Source organism: Xenopus tropicalis, chromosome 9 (assembly GCF_000004195.4).
Source record: "Xenopus tropicalis strain Nigerian chromosome 9, UCB_Xtro_10.0, whole genome shotgun sequence".
NCBI classification, from domain to species: Eukaryota; Metazoa; Chordata; class Amphibia; order Anura; family Pipidae; genus Xenopus; species Xenopus tropicalis.
The window spans coordinates 67,186,339-67,210,733 of record NC_030685.2 but is presented as its reverse complement, the minus strand read 5'-3'; the positions used below and the strand labels follow the sequence as shown (position 1 = coordinate 67,210,733).

The 24,395-nt window shown below is 38.5% G+C and overlaps 1 protein-coding gene across 5 annotated transcripts in view; it reads right to left on the bottom strand.

The window, feature by feature from the left end:
• Positions 1-21,960, bottom strand: part of ppp1r9al (protein phosphatase 1 regulatory subunit 9A like) — a 49,929-nt gene extending 27,969 nt beyond the window's left edge. For 2 of the 5 annotated variants that reach the window (XM_004917711.4, XM_002934607.5), the window contains exons 1-2: positions 21,388-21,842; positions 17,302-19,002 (exon numbers count right to left, since the gene is read on the bottom strand). In XM_004917711.4, the coding sequence (XP_004917768.2) occupies positions 17,302-18,825 (1,524 nt within the window). In that variant the 5' untranslated portion in view covers positions 18,826-19,002; positions 21,388-21,842. The other 3 variants (XM_004917713.4, XM_004917712.4, XM_004917714.4) reach the window with 3 other exon arrangements.
• Positions 21,961-24,395: the final 2,435 nt, after the last annotated feature.

Sequence of the window (24,395 nt, the reverse complement as noted above, 5' to 3'; positions counted from 1 at the left end):
TTCAAACTAATTGTTGCTTTCAGTGGGGCAAACATGTTGCAATACAATAGTGGTGACTTTTTACTCCAGACAGGGGGGCGGGCATTGACATCACAGGGGCGGGGCTATCATGTAGCAATGGGCGACTGCCCGATTGGCACGTCAATCTCGGAAATTTGGAAAACCGAAAATTTTTTTGCATTGGCCCTATATTATGTATGAATTATAACCTTAAAAGAATGTGACTGGACAGAGCTGGAGGTGGAGAATCTTTTTAAAGGAGGTATTGCTACTAGCTTTGATAAAACAACCTGGTACAAACTATTTTCAACACTGCCATTTAGGTGTTTATGATTAAAAAAAAAACAAAAAACAATTAATAGCACACATTCATAGGCAAAACTTGCACGTTGCTGCATCAGTGAGCGATACAAACAGCCTTTACCTGAATAAACAGAGGATGTTCAATAACAGCTTATTAAAACATTCTCTTCTTTTAGAATAACAATTCCAGATATGTTTGTTTTTTCAGTGAAAGATCAAGAGGAATGCGGAAATCCAGAACAGTTTTGCAATCACCTTCCAGTCCTGGGTAGGAATGTTGTTCTCATCTGAAATTATCAGTCAGATTGGGGTGGGGCGATGGCTTTACTGTTGTCCTGTGAGTGCTGAAAATGATCTTTATGGGCATGGTCATTCTGAGGCTCCAGACTATGCATTTGGCTTAAATGTCTTGGCTTAAACTAGGGTTGCCACCTGCCCAGTATTTCACTGGCCCAGACAGTAAGTATCATCCAAGGCTGGGGCTTGTACAATAGATTCTTCTGCCATGTATTTGCTGGTAAATCTGTAAGTGCCTATCGTTCTGCCCCTAGCCCACCCAAAACACCCACTTCCAGCGTGGCCCCTTGCCCCATGGCCCTTTATTTCTCACCCTCCTAACAAAACTTCTTCCAGGTCGGCCCCTTATGTGTCACTGCCTGCCCCTTTTACATCACCATTAATGATGGGCAAATCTGTCCTCCATTTCGCTTCACAAGAAATTCAAAAAGAAGTTTAAAAGAACCTAACCACAGAAAAGCTCTTTTATAAGCAACAAAAAATAGCACTTTGCTTAAGGGTGAAGACACACACAGAGCTACTAGTAGCAGTTACTTCTTGTGGCTACTAAAATGGACCATGCTGATCATTTACTGATAACTGTCTCTACGTGTGTTTTAGCAGAGGCAATTCTCAGTATTGTGTGTGGCAGGGTATTTTCTGGAGTTTAGTAGCTGCTACTAGTAGCTGTGTGTGTCTTCACCCTAAAGAATAAAAAAAAAATGAATTTCAAGGTTATTTGTTGAGCTGTGTACACTGTCAATACAGAATTTGCAGAGGCTATTAACATGTTCTGATCATTGGTAAGTTAAAGAGATACAGTCACCAGACAGAGTCCTTATGCAACATTTCACCTAGTTTTCAGGAAAAAGTAAAATTATGCAGCTTTGAAAACAAGCATATGACGTTACTGCTTTTAAAAGGGTTGTTTTTAGTATGATGTAGAGCAGGGATCCCAACCCTTAACCGTGAGGTTGGGGATTACTGATGTAGACTAATATTCTGAGAAAATTTTCAATTGGTCTTCATTTTTTTTTTTTATTATTTTGGTGTTTTGAATTATTTAGCTTTTTGTATGGCTGCTCTTCAATCCGAAGCAGCTATTTGGTTGCTATGGGCCAAATTACCATAGCAATCAGGCAATGGTTTGAATTAGAGACTAGAATATGAATAGGAGAGGGTTCGAATATAAGGATAAGTAATAAAAAATGACAACAACAATAAAATAGCAGTATCATAGGCTCACCCCCTATCCATTTGAAAACTTGAAAGAATCAGAAAAAGGTAAATCATTTAAAAACCACAAAAAACGAAAATGAAGACCAACTGAAAAGTTGCTAGATTCTATAAAATAATAAAATTTAACTTGAAGGTGAACTACCCCTTTAAAGTTATCAGCACTTTTGTGCCTGAGTGGGGAACCATCCTGCTACGCAACAACTGTAATTCTTTTTCCTTTCTGAAAAACAACGTAAGTCTTTATAAAAGCGATTTCAAATATACGCTCAGGATTAGTTGTGTTCCATGGGTCAAAACAGGATCAAAAACCCTTTATCTGAATGGCTCACAAATATTTACTGCACTGCTGCTTGGAATGTCTGTGAATGGCTTAACAACGAGAGGGATAAATATAAGGAGGCTTAGTAAAGGCAACAAACAGCTGCATAGTAGTGGTAAGCTCTATTAATACTTGAAATCTGAACCTTAAATGCAACAAAAAAAACAAAGCTTGTGCAAAAATCAAAAGGTATTATTATAAAAGGGCGTAATTCTGTGATGACAGTTCCTTTTCAGTAAAAAGAAAGTATTTTAACAAAATAAGTTGCAACATTTGCAAGAAGTCTAGTAACTGTAAGGTAAAGGCACAAGGGATATTCATATGGCCATGACAGACAAAATGCCTGCCTGCAGCTGCTTCCCATTGCCATAAGGGCTGCAAATGTGGGGCCTATGTGTGACCAATACACAGGTGGGCTCCTCTATGCAGGACTGTACACTATCCCAGGACAATCTCACAATAACTTTGCTCATTGTACAATCATTTTCATGCTAAAAGAAAAGTCTGCACAACTGCACATCACATGGAATGGAAATGTCTTTAAATGTATATTAAAAATAAAATTTTATATATGTTTTCAGCCAGGACAACAAGTATGTGGGAAACGCCAGGAGTCTTTTTCCCCTCATGGGAAACATATCAATGCACCAATACATGTAGCAGTACTCAATCGGATATATTTAGGTTGTTTGTCGTCATGACAACTAGCTTCAACAAACTAGATGCTTCCACTGATAATGTGCATCTCAAAACTCACGCATCTCTCTTAAAGAAAAGAAAAAAAAACAAGATTATAAATTATAAATTCACCTCCTAGAATGACAATTGATCATGTCACTTTAAAAAAAAATGTTAAGAATAATTGAGCAGTCAATGCAAAATTCAGATGCAAACTGATTCAGTGTTTTTTACAGACTGCCAACATGCATGCTCATTCCATCGCAATTTGTGTTTTGGCAAAAGACTTGCACATTTCAATGGATGAAATTGCCATAGGATTAGTGTTAGAATGGCATCACTCCCACTAATTGGTTAGGCATAAATCATCTGTGGTTTACTGATGCAAGTCACTAAGGGAGCCCTAGCATTACCATGAGGTGCAGGAAAGGGCTAATTCCAAGTTCCGCTGTGTCAGTGCATTCACGTGTGTGTGCAAATCGCCAAAGCAGGCACAGCCAACATGCCTTTCCCATAAAAAAGACCTTGCGCCGTGCTGCCTAACCAAGACAGGGCATTCAGGTACTGCTTAGAAATGCTGATGGGAGACTTCCATGGTGCTATTCACCCATCATCATCATCATCAAGCAGGGACAGGTAAAGTTTGACAGATGCAGTTCTCTTGACACTGTAGTAGTGATATCGGAGTCAGGAGAACTCAACCCAAACCACAAAATGTTGCTATTGTGTAGGACCTGCACCCAACCGTACCAATACATCTGCAAGCACCTTAGGTTCCATTCCAGAGGAATGGTGTACTTACCCAGTCTGACCTGCACCTGCAATGGTCACCCACATTTTAACCCTAACCGGCCTGACCCAAGGGTAACCCCGGACATCATTACACTGTATTGGTCATAAAAAATGTGGCCTAAACATCCTTAATCACCCTAATACTATACTGCAATATAAACAGTTTGCTGAATATCTGGTCAACTCAAATCCTAGTGAATCAAACGTTTGTATGTAATAATATGTATTTTAATAAACATTCATTTTTCGGTTTAGCATGTTTTACATGGGTGCCTCCGTGACAGGTATTTGAGAACATGAGTAGGCTTCCTGCTGAGGCATTCACAGAATTATGTAAGAGGCACCTGAAAAGTTCAAAACACAAGGAAGTGTGTATGAGTCAACTTACACTCACTGAATTCCGAAGAGCAGTTAGCCTTCCAAGGCCAATGGCACGTGGCTATTTAATAGGGACACCAGACTGAGGCATGCTCTTATATGAATAATGAATAAATCTTACATAAAAATATCTTCAATATATCAATAAAGAATAATAACAAATCAAATTGTCGATAGCACTCAGAACTTATAGGGTTAAATCAAAGGTCCATCTGAAAAGAAGGGTTAGTGTTAGAGCTCACTCACAGTCACTGTTAAAGGAATACTCTCATGGAAAAACATGTTATTTTCAAAGCACATCAGATAACCGAGCTTCTCCAGAAGAATCCTGCTTTTTTTTATACTTAATTTTGAAATTTCACATGGGGCTAGCCATATTCTTCATTTCCCAGGGTGCCACAGCCATGTGACCTGTGCTCTGATAAACTTCAGTCACACTTCACTGCTGCGCTGCAAGTTGGAGTGATATCCCCCTCCCAGCAGCCGATCAGCAGAACAATGGGAAGGGAGCAAGATGGCAGCAGCCACTAGTAGATATCAGAATAGCACTCAATAGTAAGAAATCCAAGACTGGCTTGGGACTCCTCCAGTTACATGGGAGTAGGAGAAACAATAGGTTAGCTGAAAGCAATTCTAATGTGTAGCGCTGGCTCCTTCTGAAAGCTCAGACTCAGGCACAATGCACTGAGATGGAGCCTACACACCAATATTGCAGCTAAAAATACATTTGTTGGTTCAAGAATAAAAGTTTAAATGGCAGAGTGAATTATTTGCTATGTAAACAGCGTAATTTAAAAATTAAAAGTACGCCATAAAAATCATGACAGAATGCCTTTATGGTAGGTGTCATGGAGGCTCTCATGTAATACACATGGGCAAAATAAACTGCACAGCTGCTAAAGTGAAAATGTATTTTCATAAACATTTGGATAGAACTATTGATTTGACGAAAAATATTTACATATAATCAGCACATGGTAGACAGAATATCTTCCCCATTAGGCAAAGCATGAAACCTTTTAAAATAAATATGAAAGACTTAAAAGGAAATAAAAAAACAAAACTATAGATTATTGGTTGTCAATTGTTAAAAAACAAACGTGTTTTAAAGTAAAACTGGTGTGGTTGCTTCAGAAACTCGAATAAGCTTCTGTGTAGCCACTTAAGCTGGAAAAAAAACAGAGAAGGGGTAGTAGGTTACAAAGCATTTAACAGATTTGCTCTGTAGAATACAATGGCATTTTACCGAATTTTTCTGTTATCTGCTATGTAATGTCTGTTTCAATTTGAACAGATATTCCTTTGGCTACAACAGCAGCTTTGTTTCTTTAAACCATAGTGGTGTTTCTGAAGGAAACGTTTTCCAGTGCAGGGCAACAGTACATAATATTTGAATTACTTTAATACATTTTTATATATTGGTCTTACTGTCATGGTGCATGGGCAAAGAAGTCTTTTTTTCACTTCCTGATGCTCCTACACTTTAGGCGGTTCCAATTAACGGAACAATCAAAATTCTTTCTGTTCTGCCCACGGACCAATTGATCAATTATGATACGGGATCAGTCAGTGTTTGAGTGCCTTTAATTCTAGAACTGCAGCTTCACTGATCACAAAGTCTACTCATGGCTCTAAACTAGCTGCAACGTTGAACTCCTGACATACTACCACCCTAGGCTGTGCAGATTACAGATTAGGTTGTAAGAAAATACATTTAGCTCACTATATATTTTATTTTTATTATTTTATTAAATTATTGTGTCACTTTAAATGCTGATTTATAAGACACAGGTAGCACTAGCAGTGCATTTGACAATGACAACCAGTCCAGTCCATGCATTCATTTCTTGACTGTTCAAGTCTAATTTCCAAGTGATTGATATTAGCAATGTTCATCAACAAGTCCCAATGTGTATTGTAATACCTATCCTGGCATCTATTGGAGAAATGCCTCATCAGCATCTGTGCCTGTATAATTCAAGTAATGCCAGCTCTCAGTTGGCTGGGTCCCCAACAATTCCAGATTGCCCCCCAGGTTACAGTTAACAAAGCTCTCTGGGGTCAAGCCATAATGGGAACATTGCCTGAATGACAAAATCTTTCACTCATCACAGTCTAATGTTTTTGCCATCATCTAAAGAGTACACATTAAATTTAGATGGAGGTAACTAATGCAACAGAAGAAAACATTTTCATAACATAATATTTAATACTTACATTTTTATAAACATAAAAACACAAAACACAGCTTTTCCATTTTCTCCCAACTTAGGTGTTCTTCAGAAGTATTAGAAAAATAACATACACACAAACTATTGCTGGTTTTTGGTCCGAAGAATCTGTGTAGTTGCTAAGAAATACCTCGGCCATAGTACACAATGGCTCTCTTTCTTTCCCCAAAAGCTTCTTAGCAAGAGAAGCCAAGCAAATCCCAAATTATATGTTCTTCTTTCAGAAAGTCTGCTACTGCAAGTACAAAATGAGCCAACGGGGGGAGAGAGACGGCACAGATGTCCTCTAAATCTTATCAGAGAACGGATTCAAAAAACATACAACGGGTTAAATCCTAGGTTATGCAGCTGAGGGAAGGGCATTTAAACTTAAGGATGGGGGCATCTTCTTAGGTCTAATATAAATATGTGTTTTTCCAGTCTTCTAGAGCAGGATAACGGACAGTATTTTGCCATATAGGCCACCATGAAGTTTTTCCCAATAAACTCTCATTATAGACAGAAGTGCCTTGACCAGCACTCTATAAATCCTGACCACATTAACTGGAAAACTAAGGATATAAAAAAAAAAAAAAAAAAGATATACAGGTATAGGACCCATTATCCAGAATGCTCGGGACCAAGGGTATTCCGGATAAGGGGTCTTTCCGTAATTTGGATCTCCATACCTTAAGTCTACTAAAGAATCAATAAAACATTAATTAAACCCTATGAGATCGTTTTGCATCCAATAAAGATTATTTATATCTTAGTTGGGATCAATTACAAGGTACTGTTTTATTACAACCGAAAAAAAGGAAATTGGTTTAAAATTCTAAATTATTTCATTAAAATAGAGTCTATGGGAGACGGGCATTCCGTAATTCGGAGCTTTCTGGATAATGGGTTTCCGGATAAGGGATCCCATACCTGTATATATCACCGCTTGCCCCTGAGTGGCCATCTTTGCTTTTGGGGGGGATTTTGAATAATGCACCAAACCCACAATTTTTTGGATTTAGCTGAATATGAATCCTTCAAAACAGATTTGGTCAAATATTGAATCAAATCTGAATACTGGATTTAATACATCCCTATTTATTTGCCTTTATCATCTGTCTCTACAAGATGGAATCGGTACTCCACAAAACCAGAAAGTTATAAGGCTATTCTGTATAACTATGTGGCCCAGTTGGCAAAATAAATAACTGGGTAAAAGGGAGGTAGGAAAGAAAAAGGGGTTTGAGCAGATAAACATACTTGTTTTAGCAGATATATATCTATATACAATCCATATAACAATCATTTCCTATATTACCACACTTTTCCAAATTTATGCAAGTTGTTGCTGAGTAACGCAGTTGAGTTTCTCCATTTCTATTGTCCACCACAAATATTTCAGACCCTTTTTTGCCAACTGAAATTCGAAGTTTGGTTCTAGTAAGTTTTGAGTGTGGCTATCTAGGGTGAGGTTTCAGATTTATTAGTGTTTATTAGTTTGGACAGTGGAGTCTGGGGTTTAATTTTTAAGAATATGGTGTTTCTGCAAATAGTGCAATTTTTTATGTGAATGAACTTATTGTGATTTTTGTAATATCTGGATTAAGTTATATGTTTTGTGCCAGGGGTTCCATACACATAGCAAAGATTAGAGGGATAGGGGACCGCCCTGCCTAGTTACATTTTTTTTTAATTAGAAATGGTGATGAGTAGTGTCCTCCCAAAGATACTTGGGCAGTGGGAAACTGATACATTTTCATTATAGCTGTGGTGAATTTAGTGCTGCATCCCATGTGGAGTAAGGTATGATAAATGTATCTCTAGTCTATGTGGTCGAAGGCCCTCTCTGCATCTAGTGATAAGAGCATAGCTTTACTTTTTGAGCTTTCGACCTCAAGAACTAGCTGTAAAATCCATCTGCTATTGTTAGTTGCTTCTCTGTCCAGGATAAATCCTGTTTGGTCTGGGTGTATTAATGTTTGTAGGTATTTGTTGAGCCTATTTGCAAGTACTTTAGTGTAAATTTTGAGGTCAAGATTTATTATAGAGATCAGTCTACAGTTTTGGCAGATTGGTGTCACAGTTTGATTTTGGGGTGACTACTATGTTGGCCCTAAACATTTCTTGGGTTATTTCAGCATCTGATTTGGATCTTTTCATAATTGAATCACCATGCTTTAAAAGTCTACTAAAAAATCATTTAAATGGTAAATAAACCCATTAGGATTGTTTGGCCACCAATATGAACATATGAAGCTTAGTTATCATCAGGTATAAGGTGCTGACTAAAATTTAGATTTTTACTGACTGACTAGTGCCTTCCATACATCCAACAAAACTATTACAGGCTCTCTCACTACTGTGAACTTGTGTTAAAGGATCACTGGATAAATATAGCATAAATGAATGACCTCTGTGTTTCCTTTACTTGCAGTGAAAACAAAGTAGATACATAAACAGCCGCACAAAAGCTTTACTAACAATTGTCACTCACTACACAAGGAGACTAAGGAGAGATTTAAGTGAAAAGCTCAGAAAAAGAGGTCCATTAAGTCACAAACACTCTATTTGTTTCCACAAGACATAACAGAAAGCGCTCCTTTACACTGAGCACTCACATGACCTCCATTTGCCGATCATTTTGGTGCAGATTTGGAACAAGTGCCCCCAACAAGCTGTTGAGGCATTGCAAGGATTATGATAACCTCACCAGACAAAAAAAGGTTACACAATTTATTAAGGCTAATGAAACAATTAGGTTTCCTTTCCTAAGGCTAACAGCACATAAGAAGGTATTGACTTGTGTGTGCAACAGACCACCCAAACCAAAAATCTCAGTATGTGTAAATTTAAGTGAACTGTATTTTAGTGCAAAAAATGTGTGTCACTCACCTGGTGCAGGCAGGCAAAAGTCACAGGAGGGCCAGAATATGTGCCTAGATGTTGCGGTGGTTTAAAGGAACAGTTCAGTGTAAAATTGAAATTGGCTTAAATAGATTGTGCAAAATAAAGAATTTTTGTAATATAGTTAATTGGGCAAAAATGAAATCTATAAAGGCTGTGAGAAGATGTCTAACATAATAGCCAGAATTCTACTTCCTGCTTTCAGCTCTATAACCACTTAGTCAGTGACTTTAGGGGGGCCACAAGGAACATAACTGTTCAGTTAGTTTGTGAGCAAACAGGTCAGATTCAAATGCAAACTAACTGAACAGTTTTGTCCAAATGGCTCTGCCTCAAGTCACCGATTGGTTACTGACTGCTAACGGCTTAGAGAGCTGTAAGCAGGAAGCAGAGTTCTGGCTATTATGTTAGGCATCTGCCCTCTTCAGTCCTTATAGATTACATTTTTGGCTTACTTACTATATTAAAAACATTTTTTTTATTTTGCACAGTCTATTTTACCTAGTTTCATTTTTACACGGAACTGCTCCTTTAAGACATACACTTGACAGCAGACGCTTGGTTTTCAAATGCCTGTGATCATGATCAAGGGGTGACTCCTTCTGCAGTTTTGCTCAATGCCTAGGTGTGGGTTCAAAGCAGGAGAGTGGAGAGGTAGCTTTTACCTTCACTACCCTGCCTTGATATAGATCTTAAAATGTATGACCTGTAGCAGTTTAAGGATATTGTGGGGAAGTGGCACCCCATACAGTACACTGGAGATCTGACCTCAAGCTACAAGGCAGGAGAAACACAGGAAAGCTTCCAGTTGCACTTACATTGTACACATTCACATGATTCAGTGTCTTGTTGCTGACAGTCACAAGGGTTGGCTTTTGATCCATACAGCATCATTGTGGTATTTCAAATATATATATATATATATATATTACTTAACTTATAACAAAAATAGTTTTAGCCTATGGATATGTAAATAATTACAGCTGAGGCTTCTCTTCATACAACACCATACCCTGAGAGCAAAACAGAATCTTCAGATCAACAAGCCTGGCAAAAAGAAAGGGAAACAGCACATTTTTATTTTCCCTTATCTGCAGTCACAGAGGTCCATGGAGGTTTGGGAGCCAGACTTGTAACCCAAGGGTTGGTTTATCATTAAATTATTTACCTTAGGCTTACATTAATTATTGCGGTCTACATTAGCAAGAAATTTCACTGTATTTGGAGGGGTTCAATTAGAGAACCCCTAAACAACAGGACCCATTATTGGGCCAAACCCATAGGGTTAAGATGCCTATTTGGAACATAGCAAAGCAGCATGTTCGTTGTCATCCTCTTTATAGTTTAACATTTTAAAAAGCAAACAAATGGATGTGAATCCCATTTTCAGCGCCCATATGGATGGACTAAATAAAATGACTGTCCACTCAGTGCTTTACCATAAGCCCCTCTCCCATGTATCAGTCTATATCTGCTTTAACCCTTCCCTGCCTATTTTACATAAACATATACTCAAATTGCCAAGCTTTCTTTTCCTCTACTTTCATTCTGGGGTCATTTCCTTGGGGCAACGTTTAGTTTACCTAGTAAAACTATACAGTGCTTTTCTTTTTGGGACAGCATAAGCTTTCCAAATAAGAACAGATTAGTGAGTAATTCTACTTCTTTAACTAGATATATAAGTCTTTAATACCCACAAATATTAAGGGAGTAAAATATTGACCTTTTATAAGCCTGAAAACAACTCTGAAAGCCCCTTTACCTACCAAGCATGCCAGTATTATTTGTGTATATTTGTATGGAAATTCTTTACTTATAGATCAAAGCATCCCACTAAAAATCCAAATATGCTTTAGGATACAAAGACGGACATCTGAATATAAAACACATGACTGTTCAGAGTAAATGGATACCACATATTCATAAGATAATAAAAATATATGGCTTCTAGAGATCTAAGGTAATTGTGATTTGAAACATTTTGGCCCCTTCAAACTAAACTTAGGGTGGGTTATGTGTTGAAAAAGCCCCTACAACCCTACAAAACCATATAAATTTTGAAATGAGAAAAAGATGGTAGAAAGACAAAATGTACTAATTATGATGGTCTCATCTCCTAAATACATGATATGATACTACACAGCCTGGGTAGCAAAAATATTCAGGTTTAAGAGACCCCTGAAAAAAAAGTACAAATTTTATTGTAAAAGTAGTAGATTTTTCTATTATAAAAGCCTCTAAAAGTACAATGGACACACAAAGCAATTAATCCTCAAATAGTACAGTTCCTGAAGAATGAAAAGCAAATATGTATTAATACGATAAAATATATCAAAGTGCCAATGTTTGGTAAAATTAGGAATTGTGGTAGTTTATGAAATGAAAATAGGAATATCATCCTAAATATGAATGTCATGGCTGTTATACGATACAGACATATGACAAACCAATATGCCAAACTATGTGGCATGCTCAGATTCTAAATGAATAGAGTATAGAACTTTTCATGTTGACACCAGTCCCCACTCTGTGATTCTAAATGAAACCAGTGGCACTTATTACTGTGACGCTACAATTAGATAAGTTATAATAAGCAACAACAACAATATGTCTAATCATGTTCTTTTCTATTCATCTTACAGTCCCTCATCCAAACCACTGCCTGGATGCTAGTACAAACTGGATCCTAACAACTAGATAGCTTTTAAAGTTTTAAACTGGAGAGCTGCTAAACAAAAATCTAAATTATCTTAAAAACTGCAAATTGTCCCAAAATACCACTGTCTCCTTCATACTAAAAGTTAATTCAAAGTTGAAATATCAATTTAATTCACTTCAGCAGCAACCCAATTAAGTTTTTTTTTCCTTTTTATGAGTTACTGCAAACAGCACTTATTACAGCAATGTAATGTAGCTGTATCCCAAAACCCACTAATATAAGCAAAATGAAATAAGAGGTAACCATAGTAACTATATCTGTTAGCTTAACATTTTTGCGGTGAGAGAATGCAATGCTCTTTACAATCACTGAATTAATTTTTATCAAAGTTTCCCAATAACTCACGCATTCACGAGTTTCACGTAACTCAAATAGATTTATATTGCTCTACATTTCTGGCTCCATCACTTAGGGAAAAGTAGGGGAGGTGGGTGGCCCACTGGTTAAAGGCTTAAAAATTTTTTTAAAAAAAATGTGTAAAACTGTAAACTGTAGCGGTGACAGGAGAAAGGGACATTTTGATCACTGCTGTTCTCCTCGAGGGCAGGTGTTAAATTGGTCAAGTGCAGTTGGCAATAGCAACCAGGCAGAAATTAGCTTTGAGCAGACTACTGCAAGTTAAAAGAAGCCAGAGATCTGATTGGCTGTATGAATAAATTCAATGTTGCAATTTAGCACTGTTAAGCCAGGTATAACTATGGATTTGCTCTCTCTGACTGGACTGGAAGGTGCAGCAAGTAGCCCTGTACCAGTGTTTGCTATCCAAAACACAGCCCTATCATTACCGCCTTCCACTCCCTACTTGCACAGCTATTTGCAGATGGCTGAACACACAATATAAATTGCAGGAAGAAAAAAAGCAGATTGTGACTTTTTTGCACTTTGCATGCTGCATAGAACTTCACAAATTAGGTCACTTGTGTTTTATAGCCATGAAATGTATGTCTCCACAATCCATATCACATTCAAACACAATAATGGCCACTTTTACCAAGAACCAATTAACCTTGCCTGGGTTTTTGGAATGTTGGAGGAAAGCATAGTACAGGTATGGGATCTGGGTTTTTTCAGATAAGGGGTCTTTCCGTAATTTGGATCTTCATAAGTTAAGTTCATTTAAATATTGAATAAACCCAATAGGCTTGTTTTGTCTCAAATAAGGATTAATTACATCTTAGTTATGATCAAGTACACGGCACTGTTTTAGAAAAAGGAAATCATTTTTAAGTATTAGAATTATTTGCTTATAATGGAGTCTATGGGAGATGGCCATTCCATAATTCAGAACTTTCTGGATAACAGGTTTCCAGATATGGGATCCCATACCTGTACTTGAAAAAAACCCAGACAAAGGGAGAACATAAGAACTCCATGCAGATATCATCCTGTCTACATACAGACATTATATATTGCCATTGAGCATCCAGGCAAAGCTTGAATTTTCAGGCAGAGAGAACAGAAAGGAATTCTGGAACACTCAAACTTAAACCAGCTCATAGCTATTGTGGGGAAGTTTCAGGTACTGCCATACAAGGGATGTATGAAACCAACCAGTACTAAATAATATAAAATGTTCCTGTTTCAGAGGGGTAGTGGCCAATGGGAAGATTTATTGCCCACTGTTAAATCTGGCTACAGTGGGCAACAAATCTCCCCCTGAAATACTTTCCCACCGGCAATAAAGTAATTCACCAGGGGGAAAGCACTGGTGTTTATCACTGCTAATCAAACTGCAAGCAAACAATGAGGAAATCCCAGCAGGACACATGAAAGCTATGCTGCATTGAATGTCTGGGTCAAGCGATCACTAACTTATCACTAAGTTCTACAGAACACTGGCAGTTACAGTGGTGTAAAAAACTATTTGCCCCCTTCCTGATTTCTTATTCTTTTGCATGTTTGTCACACAAAATGTTTCTGATCATCAAACACATTTAACTATTAGTCAAAGATAACATAATTGAACACAAAATGCAGTTTTTAAATGAAGGTTTACGTTATTAAGGGAGAAAAAAAAATCCAAATCTACATGGTCCTGTGTGAAAAAGTGATTGCCCCCCTTGTTAAAAAAAAATAACCTAACTGGTTTATCACACCAGAGTTCAATTTCTGTAGTCACCCCCAGGCCTGATTACTGCCACACCTGTTTCAATCAAGAAATCACTTAAATAGGAGCTACCTGACACAGAGAAGTAGACCAAAAGCACCTCAAAAGCTAGACATCATGCCAAGATCCAAAGAAATTCAGGAACAAATGAGAACAAAAGTAATTGAGATCTATCAGTCTGGTAAAGGTTATAAAGCCATTTCTAAAGCTTTGGGACTCCAGCGAACCACAGTGAGAGCCATTATCCACAAATGGCAAAAACATGGAACAGTGGTGAACCTTCCCAGGAGTGGCCGGCCGACCAAAATTACCCCAAGAGCGCAGAGACAACTCATCCGAGAGGCCACAAAAGACCCCAGGACAACATCTAAAGAACTGCAGGCCTCACTTGCCTCAATTAAGGTCAGTGTTCACGACTCCACCATAAGAAAGAGACTGGGCAAAAACGGCCTGCATGGCAGATTTCCAAGGCGCAAACCACTTTTAAGCAAAAAGAACATTAAGGCTCGTCTCAATTTTGCTAAAAAACATCTCAATGATTGCCAAGACTTTTGGGAAAATACCTTGTGGACTGACAAGACAAAAGTTGAACTTTTTGGAAGGTGCGTGTCCCGTTACATCTGGAGTAAAAGTAACACAGCATTTCAGAAAAAGAACATCATACCAACAGTAAAATATGGTGGTGGTAGTGTGATGGTCTGGGGTTGTTTTGCTGCTTCAGGACCTGGAAGGCTTGCTGTGATAGATGGAACCATGAATTCTACGGTCTACCAAAAAATCCTGAAGGAGAATGTCCGGCCATCTGTTCGTCAACTCAAGCTGAAGCAATCTTGGGTGCTACAGCAGGACAATGACCCAAAACACACCAACAAATCCACCTCTGAATGGCTGAAGAAAAACAAAATGAAGACTTTGGAGTGGCCTAGTCAAAGTCCTGACCTGAATCCTATTGAGATGTTGTGGCATGACCTTAAAAAGGCGGTTCATGCTAGTAAACCCTCAAATAAAGCTGAATTACAACAATTCTGCAAAGATGAGTGGGCCAAAATTCCTCCAGAGCGCTGTAAAAGACTCGTTGCAAGTTATCGCAAACGCTTGATTGCAGTTATTGCTGCTAAGGGTGGCCCAACCAATTATTAGGTTCAGGGGGCAATTACTTTTTCACAAAGGGCCATGTAGGTTTGGATTTTTTTTCTCCCTAAATAATAAAAACCCTCATTTAAAAACTGCATTTTGTGTTTACTTGTGTTATCTTTGACTAATAGTTAAATGTGTTTGATGATCAGAAACATTTTGTGTGACAAACATGCAAAAGAATAAGAAATCAGGAAGGGGGCAAATAGTTTTTCACACCACTGTACATCTAATTGAAGAAGTTGCAGCACTCTGCTACTCATTTACCACACTGGAAAGCACCAAATATATAATTTTTTGCTGATAAAGCTGTGAGCTGCGCAGCACAGAAGACCCATTACTAGTTTTGCAACTAGCAAGTTATTCCTTTGCAACAGAAAAAAATAAATTAGTTGACATATAATCAGATGATAGATGCTTAAATGGCAAATGTATTAATTTGTACATGGTGGGCGTGCCACATCCATTGACCATCAGGCCCATACCCCTAGACTGACACCCTATGGAATATTCACTAAACTGCCATAATCCAGTTTAGTCCGCATTCTTCAAACCTCCAATATAATAGGGACACAATGGTACTGAGCATATTGCCTTGTAAGGTTTGGAGAAGGAATGTCATGCTGAAGAGATACAAGATAAGATGGAGAATCCATCCATGTCAGTTTAAGAGGTATAAGTTTGGCTGCAGGAAGTGGCAGAGCAGTCAACATAAACCATTAGTGTTTAATTTAGGCTAGAGAATTCTAAGCAATTTTACAATCCATATTAATAAAAGCAGTACCTATCACTTCCCAATTGCTTCCCCTAGTATATATGCGGGCAAGAGCATGCGTGCCCTGCTCGTGTAAAGGCCAAAGCACTCTATTAAACAGTAGCTTAAAAACTACTACAAAATTTAGTTAATATTGGAAAGATGTAAAGAACACTTTCGTTCATTAAGCAAAATTTTATTTTGGGGTTCACATCCCCTTTACTAGCCAGAGCAACGACAAATAGCAGTGTATAAAAGATTCTGTAATAGCAGTCCTGTTATAGACAGTTTTGAAAAGCCATGAAACTGAGTCTGAAAGAATGCAAGTGTAAATAAATCACATGCCATACAACACAAAATCTTCAAATATATTGCTTCGTTCCACTAAAGAAAGCTCCCCATGATTTCACAAACAGCCTTATGTCACCTTCTCTGCAAAATAAAGGTTATCAAAACCAATACATTACAGTTTAAATAATGAAAGAACATTTTCAGTAGTATTTAATGCACATTTGACTAAAACATTATTATTTTTAGGTTCTTCTTAGAACAGAAAAAGAAGAAAGCAGAATGTGACAAAAGCACCTGTGTTCTTAGACTTAACTAAAGGCTGGGAAAATCTGTGTTAGACAGACCGCAATGAAAAGTCAGGGATGATGCTGGGATCCCGCTGGGAGAACTATAGTTACCTGTCTCTGTTACCAAGCTCACAACAACTTCTACATTTACATTCCATAGCAACGGCAATCTCAGCAGCCATATTTATGTGAACATATATTTATTTTTTATTTTAATAACTAAACTTATGGTTAATATATTCGCATTTCTAGGTAATAGGGATGTTTTTCTATTTCAGGTTTTTGCATATGGAAAACCTATGAACAATAACACAGCAAGGCATTGTAAACATAATAAATGATCATTTGCTTAATCTCTGATAGCCTCTTCAAGTTATTGCATTTTCATTTATCCTCACCTGTTGAAGTTCTAATGTGGACTAAAGCTTACCATACATGCACTGGTAAAATCGCACAAAAGAGATTTGGTAAAATTCTTGGTACATGTGTGCTGGTCGGACATTCCCGACCAACTAAGCAGGAGCAGTCAAGGGGTTGGACATTGAATAGGTCCAACCTCTGTCTCATAAGAGATGAGACGAGAACAGTGACTTAAACCAAACCCCTTTAAAACCAAAACATTTTTCAAATGTAATGCTAAAGAACTTCAATATGCAGTAAGAATTCCCTATTATAAATTTGTAAAAGTAATTTTAATTAAAAAAAACTGTCTAACAATTTCCTCATCTCCATTCCCTGACTACTTAAACCAGGAAAAGGAAATAACACAAGGCAGGCAGAAACTGATTTCAATTGCCTTTTCATTTATGAATTAACTTTTTAAATTATTGGAGAAATTAAATGCATACAATGGAATGTGTTTCAGGTTCACATAACAGAAGAGATTTAAACAATACCGAACTTGCCATACCTTTATTGGAGCTGTAGAGAACTTCACCTTTCGAGAAGGTGCTAGGTCTTCCTCTTCAGACAGTCCTGGTACTTCTTCACAGTCACTACCAAATCCATAATTCTCATATTCAGTGGTCAATTCATCTTTGGAGTCACCAGACCGGTCCTCTACTTCTGCTTCCCGATCATCATCAAAAGCTGCATTTTCAATGCCAAAAGCACTATTAGAATATCCAAACATGATTTCGCTCTTTTCAACGCGTTCTTCAGACTCACTTTCATTTTCTTCCTCACTGTCTTCATCATCAATGTCCTCTGTTGGTTTTATGTTCTCCTCTTGAGGCGCTGTAGTTTGCTCATTGTTCTGTTTAACCGTGCTCTCCATAATATCACAGGTTTTCAAATCAAGAGGTTTTATATCTTCAAATACGTCATTTTTAATCTGTTCCTCGTCATCACTCTCTGAAGACTCATTTTGTAAAACTACTAACTCTGCCCTAACCATTCCGGCTACTGGTTTTTCAGTTGCAGGGACTAAAGAATCGTCTGCTGTCTGGTTTGATAATATATTGTTATTTGGAAGAAAGACTTGGTCATCTTCGATTATAGTACTAATTCTTTGTTCGTCCTCATCTCTCTCCAGTTTTTTTCCAAAATTTTGGTTCTCAGAAGGGCTACTAAGCTTGTATGAAGAATTAATATGAATTTCTTTTTCAGTCCCTTGTGAGACATTTGCCAAAGGATCTAAGTTAGGGCTACTAGACAATTCCATATGGTCTTCATTTTTTATAGAGTCCCTTGATTCTTCCCCATCACTATCTACAAGGAAACTTTCCAGTCTCCTCGATATAGGCCCTGCATTAAGGGATGAAGATGTTGATGAATTGGATCTTTGACTTAGGTTATTGGAAGCCTCTTCTGTTTCTTTACTCTTAAATGAAGGCGAAGTAATCTTAGTAATTTTGGAGCATGAGGTTGAGTGGTCAGAACTGGAACTTTCTGTGTCTAGTGACCCATGCCGTCGCTGGCTAATTAACTTTTCTTCCTTAGTTGGAGAAGAGCTGTCAAAAGTGTTTTGGCGATTAACGTTTCTTTCAAAGAGTTTCCTGGTTTCAGAAAATTTTTCTGCTAAAGCTACTTTGTCCAAGTCCACTTCCTCTCCTGTCCTAATCACCTTTTCAGGAGAAGGAAGATCCCCACTTGCATTAAAAGCATTATTTTTTTGTACACTTACAACAGATGCATGGGTCGGCAGAGATGAAAAATCAGCCTTAATTAGCTTGGGCTCTTCATTTGGTGATGAGCTCATCTGCATGAACATATTCTTGATCTTGTGGACCCGATTACCATACGAGGCCCGTCCTCGGGTAATGTCAGCTGGTGCTCCATTTGTACTAAACTTCAAAGACACAGGCTTTGGTGAGATCTCTGGCTTTCTACCATCAAATGAGCACTTAATGGCATGGAAATCAGACTTATATGCATTTCTGTGCGGTGAAGCACTTCTCAGGGTCCTATCCCCTTTCCCTTCTGTTTTTAACATTTTTTCTTTAAGCAAATGATGGTTCCTGGAAGAAACTTTGAATGTCACTACCACTTTACATGGGCGGCTCCAATCATATAAATATATGCTCTGTTGCGTTTGTGGGAAATCCAAAGAAATGAATCACCCCCTCCACGTTCAGCTGTCTGTGTAATATCATTGCCACATGAATGCCATCTGCCAGAAGAAAAAATTAAAACATATATAAGGTAATGAAATACTTTCCATGATCTCATATCCAGCTGCATATATGCTTTATACATGATCAGACCTGGCACTGAAGTTTAATACTACCCAAGTATTAATTTTTTTTTAAAAACCCACACATTTATTATATTTCATACTGCTGTAAATTAAAACCCTGTGTGTTCTCCCCAATATGTTGTAGCCAGTCACTCCACCCTTAATTTTGTCCCTGATAACCCTTAAAGCCTGCCCCAGCATCACCCACTATAATAGAAAACATTTACAGGCACCTGTGGGACTGCAAATGTCTGCATCTATGAAAAGTTTCTCATATGCGAGGTAAAGTTGGGCAGGCCTTTCGGGGCATGGTTTAGTTGTACCCCGCCCAGCTATCTTTTCACCCCACATGGGTGAAAAAATTTGCTGAGTAGAAGACTGCAATGTTGTAACTCACATTAGTGATTAGGGGGGCTGGAAGCACCACCTTGAGCCTTCATGAAGGGGAACAGATGAAACTACAGAAGAGAAAGTAGGCACTGAATCATGTTACTCCAAACCAGGCGTATAATTTCTAGTTAAATAACCAATACTAATAAGTCAAGTACAGCCTTAAGGTGGCCATACATGGACAGATTGAAGATACCAATTCGGGTCCTTCAGACTGATTCAGCAGCTTATCAGCCTATGTGTGGTCCGATGGGCCTACCCAAACAATATCTGCCCAAAAATCTGCCAGATGTTGATCAGACAGGCTTGATGTTACTGTCGGATCAAGGACCACATTGGCTTGTTGTTGCAGTCCTTGCTCTAACAGCTGATGGTTCTGTCATTATAATTCACCCTTTGGCAGTAGGACCAAACAATAAAATTAGCCCGATATCACCCACCCTGGGTGGGCATATCAGGAGAAAGATCCACTCGTGTACTGGGATCTTACAGTGTATGGCCACCATTACACATGCAAGCACAAATCAAAGATGCTTTTAGACTTTTCCCCAAAACATTACTGCTTTTTTATGAACTTGGTTTGGAGTTGCATTCAGGGCCTGCCTTCTATTTTATGGTTAAAAGTACTTTTCCCAAAAATATACAGAGAATGTTCAGGGTTTATATAATTGTAAGTAATCTAGTGTCACACACAAAAATTGCATGTTTTCACAAGAATGAAATCTAAGAAAAATAAAAAGCATGTTTTCAGGGAACTTAGCACATTTTCTTTCCTGTGGCACATGAAAAGTAAAGTTGCTTCTGGAAACATTAAACTGCTTTCAAGAGTCCTAGAAACACAACACTCATGTGCCTTACTATGCTTAAAAAATACGTCCCCCCCAGGGAATCACCCATTAATGACTTAAATGAGCCAAGACTCAAATGAATGCAGGCACCTGTGCTCACGCAGAAGAGCAGAATTGGCATGACTTGTTTTTGTTTGAAATGAAGGACTTTGTGCACATATTAGTTTGAGCGCTGCAGAAAGATGCAGGAACCCATTTACGCTGAGCAAAACATCACGGTTTTCTCCAAGTAACAATCACGACAAAACACTTGTTATTTACTACTATAAATAGTCCTACGTAAAATCACCTTTAGACATCAAAGCTGATAAGAGGCACCTTAAAAGGTTAGAGTTGGTTTCTTTTTTTTAATAAATATGCATTCAAGACTAAAAACATAGCTGGGATTGTAAGTTCTTGCGCTCAAGGACCTTCTCAGCAGAGGTCGATTGCACCTCTGACACTGGAGACCCCAGTTTGAATACTAGGTCATCTGTCTGTGACCCTGGACAAGTTTTTTAAACTCCAGGTGACCCAGCGCACTATCCATGGCTACTCCGATCACAATAAAGGCAAATAAGATACCAAGATCCAAATAACTCTTCCTTTTGAATGCCCGTCCCTACATTCCCCTTCTAGTGCAATTACTTGTTAATGATTTACTCTGTGGATTGTACACCGGATACATATATAAAAGCACCAGTGCAGTATACACATTATAGACGCAACTAGTGCACACGGCCTAAAGCAATGTGATAGTACAGGTCCCGGGGTGGGTTATAAAATAAACCAGTATAGAATGTCACATCTGCAGCCCTCCTGCATCTATAAAGTACAATGAAGAGCTGTCAGTGGGTGCTGGGAAGCGTTGCAGCTGGGGGGCCACATGTTGCCCATTCCTGCTGTATGGGCAGGTACAACCCACTCAGAGAGTTTATAAACAGCAAAAGCAGGTGACAGTCCTGGTTGCTGGGAGACAGTGCAGTAGTTGCAAGCTTGCTCTTAATAAATAATGCCTCTGATTAAAGGTAATTATTCAAGCTAGCCCCAAAGAGAAGATAAAGAAAAGGCAGAGTATATATGAGAGAAATAAGAGTCTCACCAGTGTGGAGATGGAGTTTGTTCCTTGCCCTCCCTCATTCCCTCCTTGGACAAAGAATGCAGTTAGTGAGCCTGCCTGCTGGCACCCTGCCTCCTCTCAGGCACAAAGAGCTCCGCACCACACGCCTCCTCCTCACTCCAACTGCACTGGCTCTCAGCCCCAGTCCGCCGGGAAAAGTTTGCCGAAGTACCTGAACTTCCACTCTTCCTCGGCCACGTCTACTCGCCGGGAAAGGGCCCTCCTCCACCCAGTGGGAAAGCCAAGCAGACACGTAATAAACTACACAAATTGCTATGAATCAGACTCGCTTCAACTGCGCTCAGCCATGCCACCATCACTTCTTCTCCTCCTCCCACAGCCTCCCCGCCAGGCTTCGTCTCCTTCTTCCTACTCTCTCTTCCCAAATAACTCACTGCGCGCCGGGGGCGAGCTCAGCGCGCTCCCTCCCCGAACCCGCCAATCAGCAACTCACAGGCCTCCAGGCGCGCCCCCGCTCCACTTTATCTGAGGGTCTCGGAGAGACACACTTCTGCCTCGACTTTTCCCAAGGCGCGCTTCCTGTTATCCCGGAGCTGAGGGAAAGGCGGGGGCGAGCACGCACAGGACGCGCCGGGTGCTTGACGTTCTCGGCTTTTAGTAGCATAGCCATCGCTTCCAGGCGGGAGTGCTTGGGAAGGAGTTTATTTTATGTTTAGTTACACTACAGATTCGCTTCGTGTTTGAGGCAACTGAATCACTTACACTGCACAGAACAAAATTAGTCTGATAATTAGTATTTAAGACAGGCGAGAGGGGCAAATAGTGCCTTGTACCCATGTCGCACCCATTTGAAGCTGATGTTGAGGCATCTAATGTTTTCTTTGCTGTGCTACAGTCTATGCATATTGGGGATATTTTTTGGGTAGCGAAAATACAACTGCACTTTATTGGTTTTTAGTCTGAATCCTCACTTTTTTTAAACTACTTTATTAGTACTTTGCACAATGGCTGGTGTGTGGGGTATTGGGGTGCCATATGGCAGTGAGGTGCCAAACTGATAATTAACTTTCTATATAAGCTCTTGTATATTTTTATTTAACTTAAGCTGCTTTACTGTATCAGCCTGCAAGTAGAATATAGCTAAGGGGCCTGAACTGGCAATCAGCAGATTCTGGCAAATACACAGCCTATTGAGCCTGTAAGGGGCTGTTTTGGCCTCTGAACTTGAAACGCCAGGGCCTATTTTACAGCTGGCAAAATTTACAAAATTGCCTCAAATTGTGCGATTTATGCCTGAAAACAGTAATTCCCACTTTAGCCTATGAAGAAGCAAATGCAAGTGTTTTACTGCCTGAAAAGCAGCAAGACGTAGCCAAAGAAATGATTATACATCTGGCCAGTATTTTACCCACCTGGCCAGTCAAAATTATTCTTGGAGCCAATGTTATTAATAGGGAAAAAATGATAAAATATAAGAAGGCTGGTATTTTTTCCAGAAAAGTTCGCAACCCTAGATACACACTAAACTTAAGTTGGGTGGACCAAAACATCAAAATACTTGTAGGGCCATTAGATACTTTAACTTTTTTTTTAAAATAAGGAACTCCTCATCAATTAGGTCAAGGATGTCCAGCTAAATGCCCACAGGCCAAATGTGGCCTTCCAAGATATTTTTATGACCTCCAGCATGCCCCAATCCTCCATAAACTTCTCTGCATGGCGTTGTTTTATAATCTGGCCTCCAGTTATGAGAAAGAGCTGAATGCTGGCCCACAACATGAACATATTTTAACATCACTGGGTGTTCCATTTGATAGAAAAGACTTCCCCTGTGTTTTATCTTAGGATATTTTTCCTGAAATTCTCTTTTTTTTTTTTTCCTATATTCTGCACATTAATTTCTTAGGAGCTAATTCTTACCATAAGTAACATGCCTAATTTTCCTTAAAATGCCTGTTTATCCTTTGTGAATGCTGCACTGCTGATACTTTGTCATTAACACAGTAGAGTACAGTCAAACCTCAGTTTTACTTTCCTGCATTTTACAGTTCCCCATGCTTTAGACAGTTTATGGTGAACTTTATACAGTGTATAGATTGTGCACCTACTAAACATACTTGTTCAGATTGTCTTTTGATTCTGACAGTGGAGTCACCCGTAACATCAGAAAAAAAAGTGTTAGAAGATAATAATAGATAAATTGTTTTCTGGGAAATATTCCCAAATATTGCAGGGCAGTATTCCAAATAAAGTGGCCTTTGACTGAGGCAATAGTTATTTTTGTCTGCACTACAGTTGTCTTATGGCTGCTGGCAAGAAAAGTTGGGGAGGAGAAGTTTTCAAATTATTAAAACTGCCTAATGTCAAAGGGAACATTAAAGTAAAGTGTTAATATGTTGTGGAATATGCACATTTTTTGGAAATTAAAGTAGCATTGTGAAGATGAAAGGGTTATTATGGATTAAGTAGCGAGCTGCCATCTCTGCACAGTCTCAGAACTATGCTGGGTGCCTTTTTTGTGCTGTTTTGTGGTGTCAACATTTTTTTTTTCATCTTAACAAAGCTGTTGAAGTGAAACAGGCCAACTTCACTACTATTCATTCAGCAAACCAGGAGACAGGTCACGGTGAATAAGGAACTTGGGTTATGGGCTCACTGACTGTCTGCCTTTTCATCTGATTTATATTCTTAGGTCAAAAACCTTTAAATCCTTAATTAAAAATTGTAACTATATAACTATAAATATAAAATTAATATCTAATCAATATTACATGTAGAATACTTAATTATACTTTAAATTAACAGTTCTCCCTGTAGAACCTGAATCATTCTTTAACCCCTACAAAGGTTTGAATTCGTAGGCTTCGTTTGTATCTAATTTATTCATCATACAGATGTGACAGGTTTATTATATTAATTTCTAGCCCTTATCTCCCGTACAAAATATAATCATGTCTTGTAATCTCAGCTCATAACTTCTTAATTAAATGAAACTGAAACTACTGTTTATATGGAGAAGCTTATGAATG